The sequence below is a fragment of the Anomalospiza imberbis genome, chromosome 7 (assembly GCF_031753505.1).
Source record: "Anomalospiza imberbis isolate Cuckoo-Finch-1a 21T00152 chromosome 7, ASM3175350v1, whole genome shotgun sequence".
Classification (NCBI taxonomy): Eukaryota; Metazoa; Chordata; class Aves; order Passeriformes; family Viduidae; genus Anomalospiza; species Anomalospiza imberbis.
In genome coordinates this window covers 20,532,430-20,547,334 of record NC_089687.1, presented here as the reverse complement: position 1 = coordinate 20,547,334, position 14,905 = coordinate 20,532,430, and the positions used below count along the sequence as shown (strand labels likewise).

The 14,905-nt window shown below is 41.6% G+C and overlaps 1 protein-coding gene across 1 annotated transcript in view; it reads right to left on the bottom strand.

Moving 5' to 3' along the window:
* LOC137477568 (uncharacterized) overlaps window positions 1–14,905 on the bottom strand; it is a 36,234-nt gene that overhangs the window by 21,020 nt on the left and 309 nt on the right. The window contains exon 2 of the mRNA XM_068196792.1: window positions 14,229–14,738. Within this exon, the coding sequence (XP_068052893.1) occupies window positions 14,229–14,738 (510 nt within the window). The remainder of the gene's footprint in view (window positions 1–14,228; window positions 14,739–14,905) is intronic.

The window sequence follows — 14,905 nt, the reverse complement described above, 5'->3', positions numbered from 1 at the left end:
TGCTTAGGCAGATTTGCCCTTTGCAGCACAAACACAGCACTAAGGCCTCCGAGGGATCATAACCAGCTTCAGGATATGGGGGAGTGTCTTTGCACCACTAAGCAGTGGAACACTAAAAAGGAAAAGAAACACTACCTCTAGTGTCTCTATGACTCCAAATCCCCACCCACACAGCAGACTTGCTGGACTCAGTAATTCAAGTTACTGGGTTTTAAGAGCAACAGGCATACTTCTTCCTGCAAAGGGAACATCCTGCCTACTCGATTTCCAGGGTCCCACCTTGCTTTACTTGTTCTGAACGGCACAGGCAAGGCACGCTGACTTCAGTTTTTACATACTGAGTTCTACTGAGGCCGTCTATACCATGACAAACTTTTAAAAATGGACACATATAAAACCATTCCCAAACAGTAAACATATCAGTACTTTACCATATTCAGCTCCATCTGCCTCCTCTGTTCCTGAAAAAAACTGGCAGTCTCTGCAACAGAGCAGCCAGTTTCCACAAGATATTTGACCCCACTGAGCTAGCTATTAATTTCTGCAAACTCACACTCATCAAACCTAGTGTAGCCAAGGATAAGCATATACAGTTGCACAGCAACACTGCAGAAAGATGAGCCGAATTCACAGGGCTGTGGGTCCCTAACTTTGTTAAATAACGTTAATTTTTTAATGCCATATTGTCAGGCACTGATGTACTGCTTAAGTGATAGTGCTTAAATAACAACAACATGAAACAAATAGTTTCATTCTTCAGAATGAGCACAGCAAGAAACCGTATGTAAATTAAGTTCTCCAACTGACAGTGGTAAATCACTAATCCAGCTTGTTGAACCCAAAAGGAGAGCTGCAGCTAATTAAAATATATCTCCAATTACTGGATTCTATTAGAGGTCTACATCTCCCAGGAACCTCAGTGATAGCTGGCTCTGGACAGCTCATCTGTCATATCCCAGGAAGATTTTCAGTAATTTCCTGGTAAATACACTCTGCCTATTGACTGTGCAGGGAGATATAACATTTTAACAGGAAGCCTCGCTATGCTGTCATGCTCTTTTTTTAATACTAGAAAAGCATATAATTGCCAAATAGAAAAATATTTGGTAGTGAGTATCTCAAAGAAAGCAAGCTTTTTCTATTTTTTCTTTTTCTTTTTAAATAGTAATATTTTTGATACTATTCTCCAATTACAATGTGACTCCCTACCTTTCCTATTGTTATTAATGCTTACAGTAGTCCTAAGATTCCTTCTAATTAGAGTTCATTACACCTTTTGTCAGTTTTGTTTGCTAAGTAGGTTGGTAGCTAGACTAAGTGTCAGATAGTGACCAAGAAAGATAATCTAATAGTCCTTTTTGGGTTTTATGCTTTAAAAATTAAAAATAAAAATATTAAAAGTCACTGGACTGAACTGGCTGAAATTTCATTACACAACTCTTCCAGCTGACAAGATTTCAGTATTTGTCTCCAGTTACATCTTTGTTTACAGCACAGACATCCTGGGATTCTCCTCTGTAACCCCATGTGAGTCCAAATGCTGGTATGTGGAACAAGACAGAGCCTGCCAGTGGTTAAGCCTGAAAGGCAAGATTGAGCTTGAATGAGTCTGCCTTGGAGTCAGCCCCAACATGCTCCAAGACCCTGTGAGTGCAGCATACACAGCTCCTGTTTCCATGACTCTGTGCTTCACCCACTACTCCTGGATAGGCTCTCTAAGCAACACAAGGGCAATAAGAGGGACAGATAGCACATCCAAACTAGATACAGATGAGGAGGAAGATGAAGAGAGGCTGCAACACCAACGAGATGTCTGTACTTTAGTCAGAGCTGGCAAGTAGTTCAAAAACAGTGCTCTGGGAACAATTAACTTACCAGAACTATGGTTCAGATTGTCAGAGGTGGTGAAGTAGAATAAAAGAAAAGCTAGGAAAAATATCAAGTATTTCCATACAAGCAGGAAAGGGCAACATGTTAGCAAATATATAAAAGGGTAGCTTTGGATAATCAGGCAATACAGTTATTTCCAAGTTCTTTTCTTTCATAGCCTCAGGAAAGGGGCTAGAGTTCCCACATTGACACTACTCCAAGAATCAGAACAACCACAAAGACACTGGGGAAGCCATGGTGTTTACAGTCTCTATATTTTACTCCCAAATCTACAGCCATGCTCCTGAATGGTCAATGATACCCTGAAATGGCCAAGACTCTGGCCCATAAAAATCAATAGGGAAAGCTGTCATGCATTGCAATCCAAGAAACCACAAAAGACACTACTATGTAACTCACCCAAATATCAAGGGAAAATATTTCCTAAAAATTAAACAGGAACGTTTCAAAAGAAATACATACATGCAGTGTTTCCTGCCCTGCCCCAGAGGACATACTTCTCCCTGAGATTTGTGTAATTTCAAGTTAGCCAAGTCTCTAATTAATCTGCTGTGCACAATTTATCAACACCGGTGTTTTTTGAGGCTTAATTATTGGGAGTTAACAGCAAGGGTGTCCAAGTTTGATTGCACTTATAACATACTTCAGCATTGCTGGCCCCAAGTTTTCGTAGTCTCATGTTGCTGCTCCTCACTGTCTTCCAAGAGCTTTGCTCTCCAACAGTCCTGGCTTGACAAACAGCCCCTTCCTCTCCACCTAATGTGTCACAGTGGAGCTTAGATTATCAATCCTTTATCTTGTTCTGAGATGCAACTTCCCTCCTGAAAAAAGAGCTCCGCTTAAACAAAAACAATTACACCTTACTCATATTATAAAGGCTGGTTGAGATTAATATACATTTTACAATGTAGATTGTTGAATTCTTGCAACATAAGCCACTTCTCAGAGTCTTCTGTGCTGCATCCATATGTGGGATGATCAGTACAACAGCCTCATTGTAATCACACAACTTTGGCCTTGTGCTGGAAAAAAATGAAGAGAGCTTCCAGAATTGCAGAAAGATCAAAGGTTGAAGCCAGGCATTAATGACCTAATAGGCAGAGGTCTAGAAGTCAGTAAACTCCCTAACCCTTGAGCACAGCTCTTAGTTCACTTGCTGTTGTTTTCAGATTACTGCAGCTTCTTTGTTTCTTTTCAGTTCTCATTCCACATTTTTGTAGCAGATTAGAGATTCCCTTATTGTCTTAAAGTGTAAAAATTAGGATCCTAGAATTTTATTTCTTCTCACTTTTTGCTCTTTGTAGTCATGCAGTGACTTCATCTGAGGCTTCCAAAATAAAATCTGGAACTGATGTTACAGACAACAGCTGTGGTTGACAGACACAACTACCAGCACCTCAGTCAGCCTTGAAAGCAAGCTTATTGATTGCTGAATACTGCTTATCAGTGCCAACAGTTACTGACTGACTGGCAGTAACAAAATAAATAAAAAACAAATCAACAAAGTCTTAGCGTCCAAACAAAGAAACAAATGCCCTCAAAAGTCTCCTGCGCAGTTAAACTGAAGTGTTCATAGAACACATAAATATACAAATAGTAAATATAGTAAATATACATGCTACCACTATCTAAGTTGTAAAGGAAATAGGAAGCTATTGTTTTCTGCTGCAGAGCTTTCTCTGTAATACTAATATGTTTGCATTCCTTGCCTAAGATAAAAGGTGTTAATGCTCACTGATAATAACAGCTCTGGGGTTCTTACCTGAAAATAAAGTTGTCATGGTCTCTAGTTGTTCTCAGGGTAGCACTAGAGTGTTTGAATGATCTGTAAGTTTCCTTAATGCTCCAAACTATTTTGTAAAACAGACTCCAGGTTTTCCAGACAAAATAAAGTGGTTTGGAGAAATTACTGCTTTTAAGTTTTTATAGCTGAAGTCATTAATTATTTTCTTGCTGGCTTTAAGTCAAGACACTGTTTTTCCTACGCAGACACATATCATAATCTCTTTGCAATAACTCATAACCCATTGCAATAACTAAGGTGTATAACTGCTGTACCCCCATATAATAGAGAAGACACTTAATTTTCAATAACAGACCTCTTTTGAATAAAAATACTTGTTAAAATTGTCACCCTCCAATCTTGATCAAGCACATTTCAGAGGTATAAATCCAAGTAATCTGGAAACTGCTTGAACATACCAAGTAAGAAGGATAAAACTACTTTATTATCTCTCAGACAGCTAATTAAAAACAAGTTTAGAAAAATTCTACTCATTGTGGCTGGTGCTCAGTCAAAACTGGCAGTAGCTAAATTGAGCAAGTATTAGTGAAAGTACTAGGGCTCAACAACTAAAACAATATTACACCAAGGAACACAAGGAAGAAATTAAACACACAACTCACACACACCATCTCTATGATGACTCAGTCAGTGCTTAGCACGTCATTTATGATAAGCAGTGTATAATCTTGATGCATTATGGCGTAGCCTGTTATTTCTCTAAGTCTTCTCCTCTCACAAGCTTTACACAACCATGAAGCAGTATTGTGGAAAGCATGCTGGCAGCAATACAAAGATCTCACTGATGTGACAGGCAAAGCCTTTGTTATAAGGGTGGTCAGACTGCCAAGTAATGCTGTTTGTTAATGCTATGCATTACTAAACACTGTTCCTCTGTGTGTGATCTTTAATGCTAATACATTGTTTGATGGAGCAATATGTAATAAAATATTTTAATTAAGTAATCCATAAATTTATAGGTATGCTCTATCCTAAGAAAGATATGAAATGTGTAAATCCTACTGAAACATAATTCCTAGTTTATGATATTCAATGGTAGCGATATGAAACAAGTAGAACTGCTAGAAACTATCAAATCAAAACAATTTTCAAATCAGGTGGGGTCCAGATCTTTGCTTGGCAACACATTGGTAGACATCATACTAGAGATCTGTGACAGTGCATTGCTCTTGCTTTAATTTCACTGTACCTCAGAAGAGGTCACAGCATTATGAAGCTACTGGAGATCAGCCACAAAACATAGAAGGGTTTGGATTGGAAAGAATCTCAAAGACCATCTAGTTCCAACCCCTCTGCCACAGGCAAGGACACATTCCACCAGACCAGTTTTCTTCACCTCTTTTCACCCATCCCTTAATGTTCCCACAGTGCACAAGTCGCACTGGCTTTGCCACACTTGTCTCCACAGGCCCAGTGCCCTGCCAGGGTGGACACTGGAGCAGTGGGCCCCATTGAGTAGCAGGAATCATAGTGTAGAGCTGTCCTCTGCAATTGTTTTGGATGGGAATCTCCTCCCTGGCTCCTGCCCCAATCTGTGCATTCAGCCAGGCCAGAGGCAGCATGACAAGGAGATGAGCCCTAGTAGCATGGGACACCAGCACCTGTGGCTGCACCCAGCTCATAAATTTCCTACCCTAACTCCAGAACTGGTTTAGCACCCAAAAAAAAGATTTTTGCCCAAAACTATGCTGCAAATGATAGAAACAACAACAAAACCTTCCCAAATCCTGTATTCAACATATTGTATAAAAGAAAAAGCTGTAGACCTTTATGCTTTGTTGAGGAGGATTTTCTAAAGTCTTGTTCTCACAGATGTGATACCAGAACTCTGGAAACATCCCAAGAAATTAAAAGTTTTTCAAGCTCAGGTGAAGTACCAATTCAGGAAACAAGACATGAGAGGGAGGTATTTAAGGCAACATTTATAAATCTACACTGCAGCCAACTGGGCACATTTAGAAAACACCAATCTATTAACCATCTTGTTACAACAGTAACAAATTTGTTCAAGAGATACTGACACACTCCAGTGAAAAACACTAGACACATTCGGTAACGGCATGGCTTTGAAATTTCAATTTCATGCAAAAGAAAGTTCAGGCATTGTTTTTCTCCTTCAGGCAAGAGCGGAAATCCCTGATGCAAGTAGGGAATTGCCCAAGGATACTTCTCTTCATGAACACAGTGTGTATATTAAGCTCAAACACGACCTTCAGAAAACCTCCTGAAGGAACTGCGTTAAGTCTACAAGATGGTTGCTATTCCCTCTGCAGGTTCTGTAGAAGACTGCCACAGATTTCCTGATATTACCCTTAAGTACAGCTTAAAGCTACTTGAAAAAATTGTTAAAAGTATTTTTCACATTTTTCATGAAGACTGCTGTGGTTTATACTGATTCCAATTTCAATTATCCATTTCCAATAATGCATACTAAAAGGGAGTAAGGATGCAAGAGGATAACCATTGTTATTGTCAAAGAGATTTTTCTGCCAGCTTTCATAAGTATATAGGTGTAATTTTCATCTTCAGATACCATCACCAGGGTAAAAGACTGTTTCCTGAATCTCCTGTTAAAATTGCCAATGCAAGCCCCACATTTGTGTATGTGGATGAACTGAGTATTGTTACATACCACTGTGCAAATAAGTAACACATATGACGCACATTTGTTCTTCAATGTGGTTTTAAATATAACTGCATCCTTGACAACTTTCGTGATAATGTGACCCACCCTTACAGTGCTAACAAAAGCAAAACAAAAAAAAAAAACAAAATAAAATAAAAAACACCAAAAAAACCCTACCACACCACCACCAAAAAAATGGTATAAGAAAGAACAAGCACAGCAATGAGATTTTAAGATTAATTAAAATTCAAGAGATTATGCATGACTGACTTCCTGGTTTAACAATAGGCATTAGACTTGTGTCCAAAACACCACATTGACTCCATCAGGTGAGCTGCTGTCAAAAGAAAAAAAAGAAGCATGAGAAGCAACAACAGCTAGCTGTCAGACATATCAGCTGAAGAAATAAAGGTCCAATTTATTTACCTACCTACAATACACTTAAACAACTGCTGGGCAGCATATGAAGTAAGCAAGGCAAAAAGGGCAGAAGCTGGCACAGCAGCCTTACTTACCTTTGCTGCCAGTTCACTAAATCATCAATGGTAATGTATTTTTTGCAGCTTGGTATTTCTTTGAAGAACTGCTAGTTACAACACAAAGTTATTATTAAATATCTGCAGAACTCTAAGAACCTTAACTAACTAACTAGATCATGTAAACCAGGGATCAACAAAAACACATTTTCCTTTAAAAGAGAAATCCTCTCACAAACTCTTTACTTATATCTATCCCGTTCTCCCCAGAACAGTGAGGACACTTTTAGAATTCAAAAGTATTCAATGCCTTCTTCACACATAACAAAAAAGTTTAATAACAGTAAAGTAAGCTCTGGTTCAGCTTAACAGATGCTCTCTGGACTTTAAAACACATTGTTCCCCCACCTCATTTGAGAAATGACAGTACTCTCTCCTTGCCATTCCCTTCCAGCACTCTCTTCTCCCCTCCCCAGCTTCCCAAGCATTGATATAATAACAGAATTTAACATGTACAGGTATGTTAGGTAAGTACCAACTGGCAGCCACAACTAGTTTACAGAGGAATGCTTCCTTTCATACCTGTTTTACCATCCCAAAGTTTGCCAGGAGAGGTCTTGTTTCATCAATGGATGAATGAAAGGTGAAAGACAGCATTTCCTTGTCAGACCCCCTAGGGGGCTGGAGTTTGCCTGCCAACACAGCTGTGTTGTCACAAACCTAGTGGAAATGTGCCATCTCCTGGGAGAAATTTTTTTCTCCTGACAACGTGGCTATGAACATACCTCCCTATCTGTCTCTGCTCCTGGGTTTTTATCATGACTGGACCAGCTAACCTGAAGGCAAATCACCTGGACATGCAATGTTCCTGTCTTTCTTTCCCAAATTCAGGCTGGCTGAGGACATGGCACACATTTCCTCAGGTCAGAGACAGCAATATCCAAATCCCAATTACCACAGCAAGCTGAGAGCTGCTATACCCCAACCACAGCACCACTGCATTTCTCTGCCACAAAGACACACATAAAGCTGAAAGAGTCATGCCATCAAGGCCACACTGTACATAGAGGGCCTGAGTGTGATTTTCAGAGTTGTTGAAAATCTAAAGCAACTGGATATAGTTAATGTATCTAAAAGAATTCCTCAGGAAAGCAGCAGCTTACATGTAACAGCATGGACTCAGTAAAATATGAAGTCCAAGCCCTCATGCAGAGCTCCTTATGCTTTATACTTTGTAGAGAATTATAGAATGGTTTGGGTTGGAAGGGACCTTAAAGATGATCTAGTCTCAACACCCCTGCTGTGGACAGGGACACTAGACCAGGCTGTGCTAAGTCCTGTCCAACCTGGCCTTGAACACTTGCAGGAGTGGGCCACATATCCTTGTGCAGTATCAGTTACAGTCTGATCCATCACATACTGTACATTCAGAGTTTTGGGACACATACACTATTCAGAAGGCGGGGTGTAATTTTTACTGCTGTAGCTGTTCTCTGCACCAGCTTCCCACTTGGATGCACTTATTGTGCAGAACGCCTCACTTCTGCTTAAATTAAACCATATCTAAAGTAATCTAGCCTAAGAGCCCAAAAACATTACTTCTACTTTCACCCCTTAATTTGATGCCACCAATGTTGTTCAGACAAGTCCTTAGATAAGTATGCCACTTCACTTTCTTGGTCAAAACGCAAACCTCCTGTAGCAGGCTTTTAAAAGGGGACAGAAAACTCTCTTTCTGAATAAATTTTCACTCTAATTTCAGCAACCAAACTTCACTCACATGTAATGAATAACTGTTACTTCAGAAAAATCAAGTCTTGTCCACACCCAATCTTTGGAAGTTAAAAGAGAACTCAGACCTACAGCAAGCAAACCAAGCAAAGCAATTCCTTTTTTTCCATTCTCCCTCCATCAGACTAGATATTAATTGGTTGCCCTGACAAATAAGTATTGGAGATATAAAAACAAATGCTAAAACCTACAACATACAAGCCAGCATATTTAAGACGTGTATCAAGCTTTGTACTACAGGATAACGGGCCTATCAGGATGCATCAGCATGGAACAGTGGGGACACCCTGTGGCCACATAGATTCTTTACACGTTAATGTTCACATTAGTCTTAATGCATTTTTCAACGACTTTTGGAAATTACATGCAAAATCACATAAGGACTGAGTCACGAGAGGACCTGAAGGCAATAGAATTTACTTAGTTAACTTCCCACCTACCACTTTATCTCTGCAGTTGCTCTGCTCTCTCACTTTTCAAGATCTTTTCTTCTTAGATTTTTTCTTAGCTTCCAAACTGAAAAGAAAAAAAAAAATTAAGGAGCTTGAGCTCCTTAGGTGATAACACTAACCCCTGACAGACATGCATACAGTTAAAAAGCAACAGTCTAATTGAATTTATTTAGATTTACAGCAGTGTTCATAACAGGCATGTACTTCTCAGATCTAGGCATTCTGACAAGGAGAAATACTGTGAGAAGAAATACATGTGCAAATCACCTGCCAATATTGTAAGCGAAGCAACCACAAGAAAACACAAGGTCAGTAACTCCTGTGAACCTGAACACAGTTCCTTTCACCCCTTTCCTTCCAAGGAAGAGCAGTTTCAAAATAGATATGTGTGCAGATTATGAGATTGAGCACTCCTCACAGACAATTCACTGCCCAAAACTCCCTCTGTTTTCATATTTACGCAACAGATTTCAGCTACACAGCCTGAAGAAAAGGTCCCCCAGCCAGTTCATGAGACAGCCGTGGCTTCACCAGTCAAGGTCATAGCAACACACTCACTTCTGATCACATCTACTTCACCACTTAAAAAAAAAAAGCAAATTAATTTCAAAGCCAATTAATTTTTAAGGTTTGTATGTGCATACTTTCTCACTACTGGAAAGAAGATTTTCTTTTAAATTTACATGTTTGAGCAATTAATAATTTCTACTTAAGATGCCTACAAAGGCTGGGAATAGCCAGTGCCAAATCCCAGAGCATATATCCAAGTATTCCCATGAAGAGGCTCTGCAGTTTGCATGGTCCACAATTTGAATCAATTTAGTGCAACATTCCAGATGGGAATGTAGCAATCTAGGACTTGTCCCAAGTACTCTGCAGCTGTATAATCCATTTACAAGATTTGTTCTTGTACATATCTTCTTTAAAGCAAAACACACATCTCATCCTTCCAAGCAGGACATTCATGTTTTCCATCAGGAACAGACTTTATTATTTGCCAGTCATAGGAGGTGTCAGTTCAAACAAGAACCTGCTCCACACCTCAGACAGTTCACTGGCACTACAAATCAAAATTCATCCAATACACTGAGGTGATGTAGCATTTCTGAACTCCAAACACCATTGTCCACTAAATTGAACCCTTAAAATAATCACATTTAAGCTAACACCAAAGCAGTCTAGGTTATTCTCAGTGTTGAAGTTTGCTTAAACTGTGCTTAGACTGCTCAGGTAAAGGTTGTACAGACGTTACAGTCAAGGAAAAATAAAATGTTCTCTACTGTTCTCTACCTGTGCAAAACAAGAGCTCAAAATGATACAATTGATCAACTCAGCTTAAATCCGCTCCCACAAAATACGCCTCTCAGCTATTCTCACACTTGCCATCTACAGCAATATTAGAAATTATCTAATGATTCATCTTGAAAGCATTTTTCATGCATGCTCTTACTAAAGACTTTTGTTTCATCTAAGTATTCACACACAAAACACTTTTGTCAAAGATTTTCCTATTGGCTGAACTTGAGTGTGCTCAAATCCACTATAAAGTGGGCTTATAAGCACTTGCCCTGGAGTATACATGTACCACTTGCCCAGCCTCTGGCCAGTTAACATTCCCACAAAACATTACTGAAACTATTTGTTACCAGCTATGCTACCAATCTCATTCAAATAAGGAAAAAAAAAAAAAAACCAAAAACAAAAAAAAAAAAAAAAAAAAAACTTGACAAAACCACCATGAAAAAGCACATAGTTTTTGGGTTATGTCAGTAGTATTACTTATGATACATCTGGTAAAGGAAAAAAAAACCTGGAAGCCCCAGAGATGAGTGGAACACGTCCAAGGGCCCTACTGCAGAACAAGGTAGAATTTCAGTCTTAAAGGAGGCAAGAGGGACTGTTTGGGCATGCTCTGCTTTATTCCCAAAACCCACAAGGACTGCTGCTCAACTGCCTTCACATTCTGCACACAGACCTTCCTTCCCACACCAAGCATCTGCAGCAATTATTAGAACCAAGAATGTGCTGATATTAGACATTCACCCCAATGCATCAGGCTGTGCACTTCCTCAACATTGTACAAGGAAACAAGTAAGAAACACCTGTGCTAAATAACACTAGACTAATCCACTATTAAAAGTCACAGTTTGTGCTCCAGTCTGCTAAGGTTTCTGCTGAAGAAAGGTGCTGAGCTGCCAGTGAATCATCACTGAGAAAGATAATCTGAGACCAAGACAGCTTAATAAACAACTCTGAAAGGATTTTACAGAACCCATGTCTCATGTCACGCTTGTATAAGCTGTTTACAACAAGGGGCTAAGAAAGGAATCCTCAGGGAGCCACACAAGGGGGCATATTCTTCTCAGAAGAGTTATGTGATTTTTGGAATGAAGTAATCTGATGTACAGATGAATGAGACAATAAACAGGTTTTAGAGAGGAAAATGATAATGCTGGATTCTGCAACTAAGCACAGCAGGTAGCAAGCTTACAGAAGGGTGTTGAAAAGATTCATACAATTTCCCAAAAGCTGACACACTTAATCCCTCAGAAAAGGAAGACTGAACTGTTACCATCACTCTCAAGTGTAATACCAGATTTCACAGGTACAGTGCAAGCATAAACCCTCCTCATGGCCTCATCTGGCACATGATCTATATTATTCTTCAATTATTAAGGCAAACACTCAGGACTACACCATACCACTATAAACCCACTGAAAAGCTTTTCCCTCAGCCATGGAAAGAAATCCATACTTGTTAACATGCCACTGCAGTAGAGACTACTGTCCAACTACTTTTGTGCAATATTATCAGAAATAATAGGCCCATCTCTTAGGATTTGCCACGTTCTTGCTGAAGTAAGTGAAATGGTTTGGCCAAGTTTGGATCCTAATGGGTAAAATAGTATTTTAAAATATAGCAGATTAAAAATTAACCTCATTCTTAAATGCTAAGTGCAGTTCTCTTCAAGTGAAACGACATAAAACACTGCATAACAACTTGTTCCATTGATCCTTAGGTTAAATCTATACCACATATATAGAATCAGGATACCAGCCCTAAAGTGTTTTCACATTTTTCTCAGATGAAGTCTATTTCAGGAAGAGAATCATAGGAATAATAGTTAATTAAAAAATTAAACAAAATATACCAGCCTGGATACCATAGCCATTTCTATGAATCATATACAACTGCCTTTTTAAAAAATAACAAAAAACTAATACAAGCTGATCAGTTGGAGATGATGATTTTGAAGACTGATGGTCTGATGGTCCTCTCTTGTGTTTATACACACTGTGTTTACCATACTTCATAAACTAAGTATGTCCACAGTCAGCATGAGGATGCTTCTAAAACAAACCAGTCAACAACAAAGCCAGCTCAATTGTTTTGTTGCCTCTGGCAATAAATGCTGTATATTCATATAAACCTCATGACCAAAACTTTTCACCACTGAACTGCTCTGCAGCAAGAAGGCAACCATCCTTCTCCCGTGTAAAACTGAATGACCAATGTGCATAAGATGTTTATTTTGATATTTTTGTATCAAACATTCCTTCTCACAGGATATAAACAATAACACATGATCGATTACATCAAAACCAAGCAGGATTGCCGAGTATTAACAGCAGGTACACAAAACATTCCTACTCTCCTCCGATTTTTCCCTCACTCCCCAGTCTCTCTGTGTCTCTTCTAATTACCCAGCCATGTAACATTCACAATTCCCAAAGTAAGGACAAAAAAGCAGAATTAAAATTATTAGCACAACACGAGAACATGAAAACACATAAACACTGGGCCAGCCTAATGCCATTCTTTTTTTTAACTCCTGATAATACCGACTGATTCAGAGAAGTGTGTTGTAAAACATCCATGGTAGTCAAGTTGTCTCTCACCTAAAACAAGCCTTTCTCCTTCCTTCCTGCTGCCTGATGTCATCTCTCCCTTAATCATGTCTTTATTTAGAGTTGGTGTTTAAGATGGTGTTTAAAACAACCACCTCACAAGAAAAGTTCAAGTAAATTAGAAATAACAAAATCAGATCTACAAGATCAGCCATGTGAATAAATGCAAAGTAAATAAATGCAAAATAAATGCCAGTGGTCATTCCAGCAAGTCTGAGGGGGCACATAGGCAAAACAAACTGCAGAAACAAAGCTGTAAGACTTTGGAGCAGCTATCATTTGACAATTCATTTAAATTTGTGAGCCCTGCATCAACTTATGAGGAACAACTTGCACAAGAAAGACTACTCATATAAGCTGAGGCAAACAAAACAAAATCATGCCCTTTACTTTTTGTACAGATCACCATGTACATGCTATATAGCACTATTTAATTTCATTTAAAAATAAAAATTGCCACATAGCAAGACAAATTCTCAAGTAAGTCCTTTGCTTTATTAAATCCTCAGTATGAGATGAAATGTCCTTTAACCTTTGTATTTTTAAACTATCTCACACACTTCAAAACGTGACTAATGAAGGGTGGCTGATTGTCCCGCTGCTTGCTGACAGCCACCAAACTGGGGCTGTCAGAAACAGTCCTACGAAGATGTCTGGGGACTACGGAACGATCACTCTGCCGATTGCAGAAACCGGTTTTCTTTTGCACTAAGCACCAGCTATATTTGGGAGAGTCAGCGGCACGAGAGCCACTGCTGCGGGCACCGAGCTCTCTCCGTGACCGCCGCTGCTCCGGCCCCTCCGGGCCCCGCTGGCCAGCAGGGCCGGCCGCCAGGTTCCGGCGTTATCGCGCCGGGTTCTGGGCCCGCTGGTTCCCGCGGAGGCCGCGCCCGGGGCTCACGGCCGCCTCAGCCGAGCGCCCCATCTCCCGCAGCCCCACTCACGGGCCCACCTGCCGCTGGCAGACGACCAGGGCCAGCCCCGCGCACCTGCGCTCGCCGCAGCGCCGCCACCCCGCAGGCACAGACTCCAGGATCAGGCTCCAGCCACACTCCTCCTCAAAGCGGCCGAGGCCGGGGAGAGGCCGGCCCGGGGCGGGAGTGGGATGCCCGGCACCGGCACCGTGAGGGAGCGGCCCCCGCCGGGCGGAGCGGGGCGGCACGAGCGCGACGAGAGGGCCTGAGGGGGCACGCGCGGGGATAGCCAGGAACGCCACGTGCCCCCAGCCCTTGCAAACAACACGGCGGCGGCCGGCCACTTTTATTTTTTTTTTTTTTAACCTTTTTACCAGCTTTTTGTGGTAACATTTGCAGCCACCCTCGCACCGGTGCCGCCTCCCTCCCTGCCCGCGCTGAACACACGTGAGACTCCTGCAAGGACGCGACCGCACCGCGCGTGGCAGCCCCCGGCAGCGCGGGGCCCTTCTCCATGCGAAAGGAACGCGCTCCCTGGCAGGCGGCCCGGCTCCGCGGCGGGACAGTCGAGCGGGGGAAAGGACATACAAGAATAAAAATCAGTTCCGCAGCGCTCCTCAGCGCACCTGAGACGCCGTTCCGGCTGCTGCCCCGCGGCGCTGCCCCCGGCAGAGGGCGGCCAAGGGCAGCGCCGCCGTGCCCGACTGACAACCGACCCCCACGGCCTTGGTGCAACCGCCGGTGGCCAGGGCAGGGAGACAGGCGGCTGCCCGCGGCTGCCTGGCACCTCCGGCCCCGCCGTTGTGCCGTTAGGGGCCGCCGGGTGGAAGGATGTCCCGTGGGCGCCGTCAGCAACTGCTGTACAAAACACGCGTGCTAGGCGGAATGTCGCCCTTCCGCATGTAATGTTACGGAGATTTCACTGGAAAGCTCCGCCACTCTGGCACAAAAAGCGGGTGATCTCCCGCAATGTGCACGCTCTCCCGGGGCCACAATAACTGAGAGGGACCACAAACGCGGCCGCCCAGCTCCACCCGCAGTCA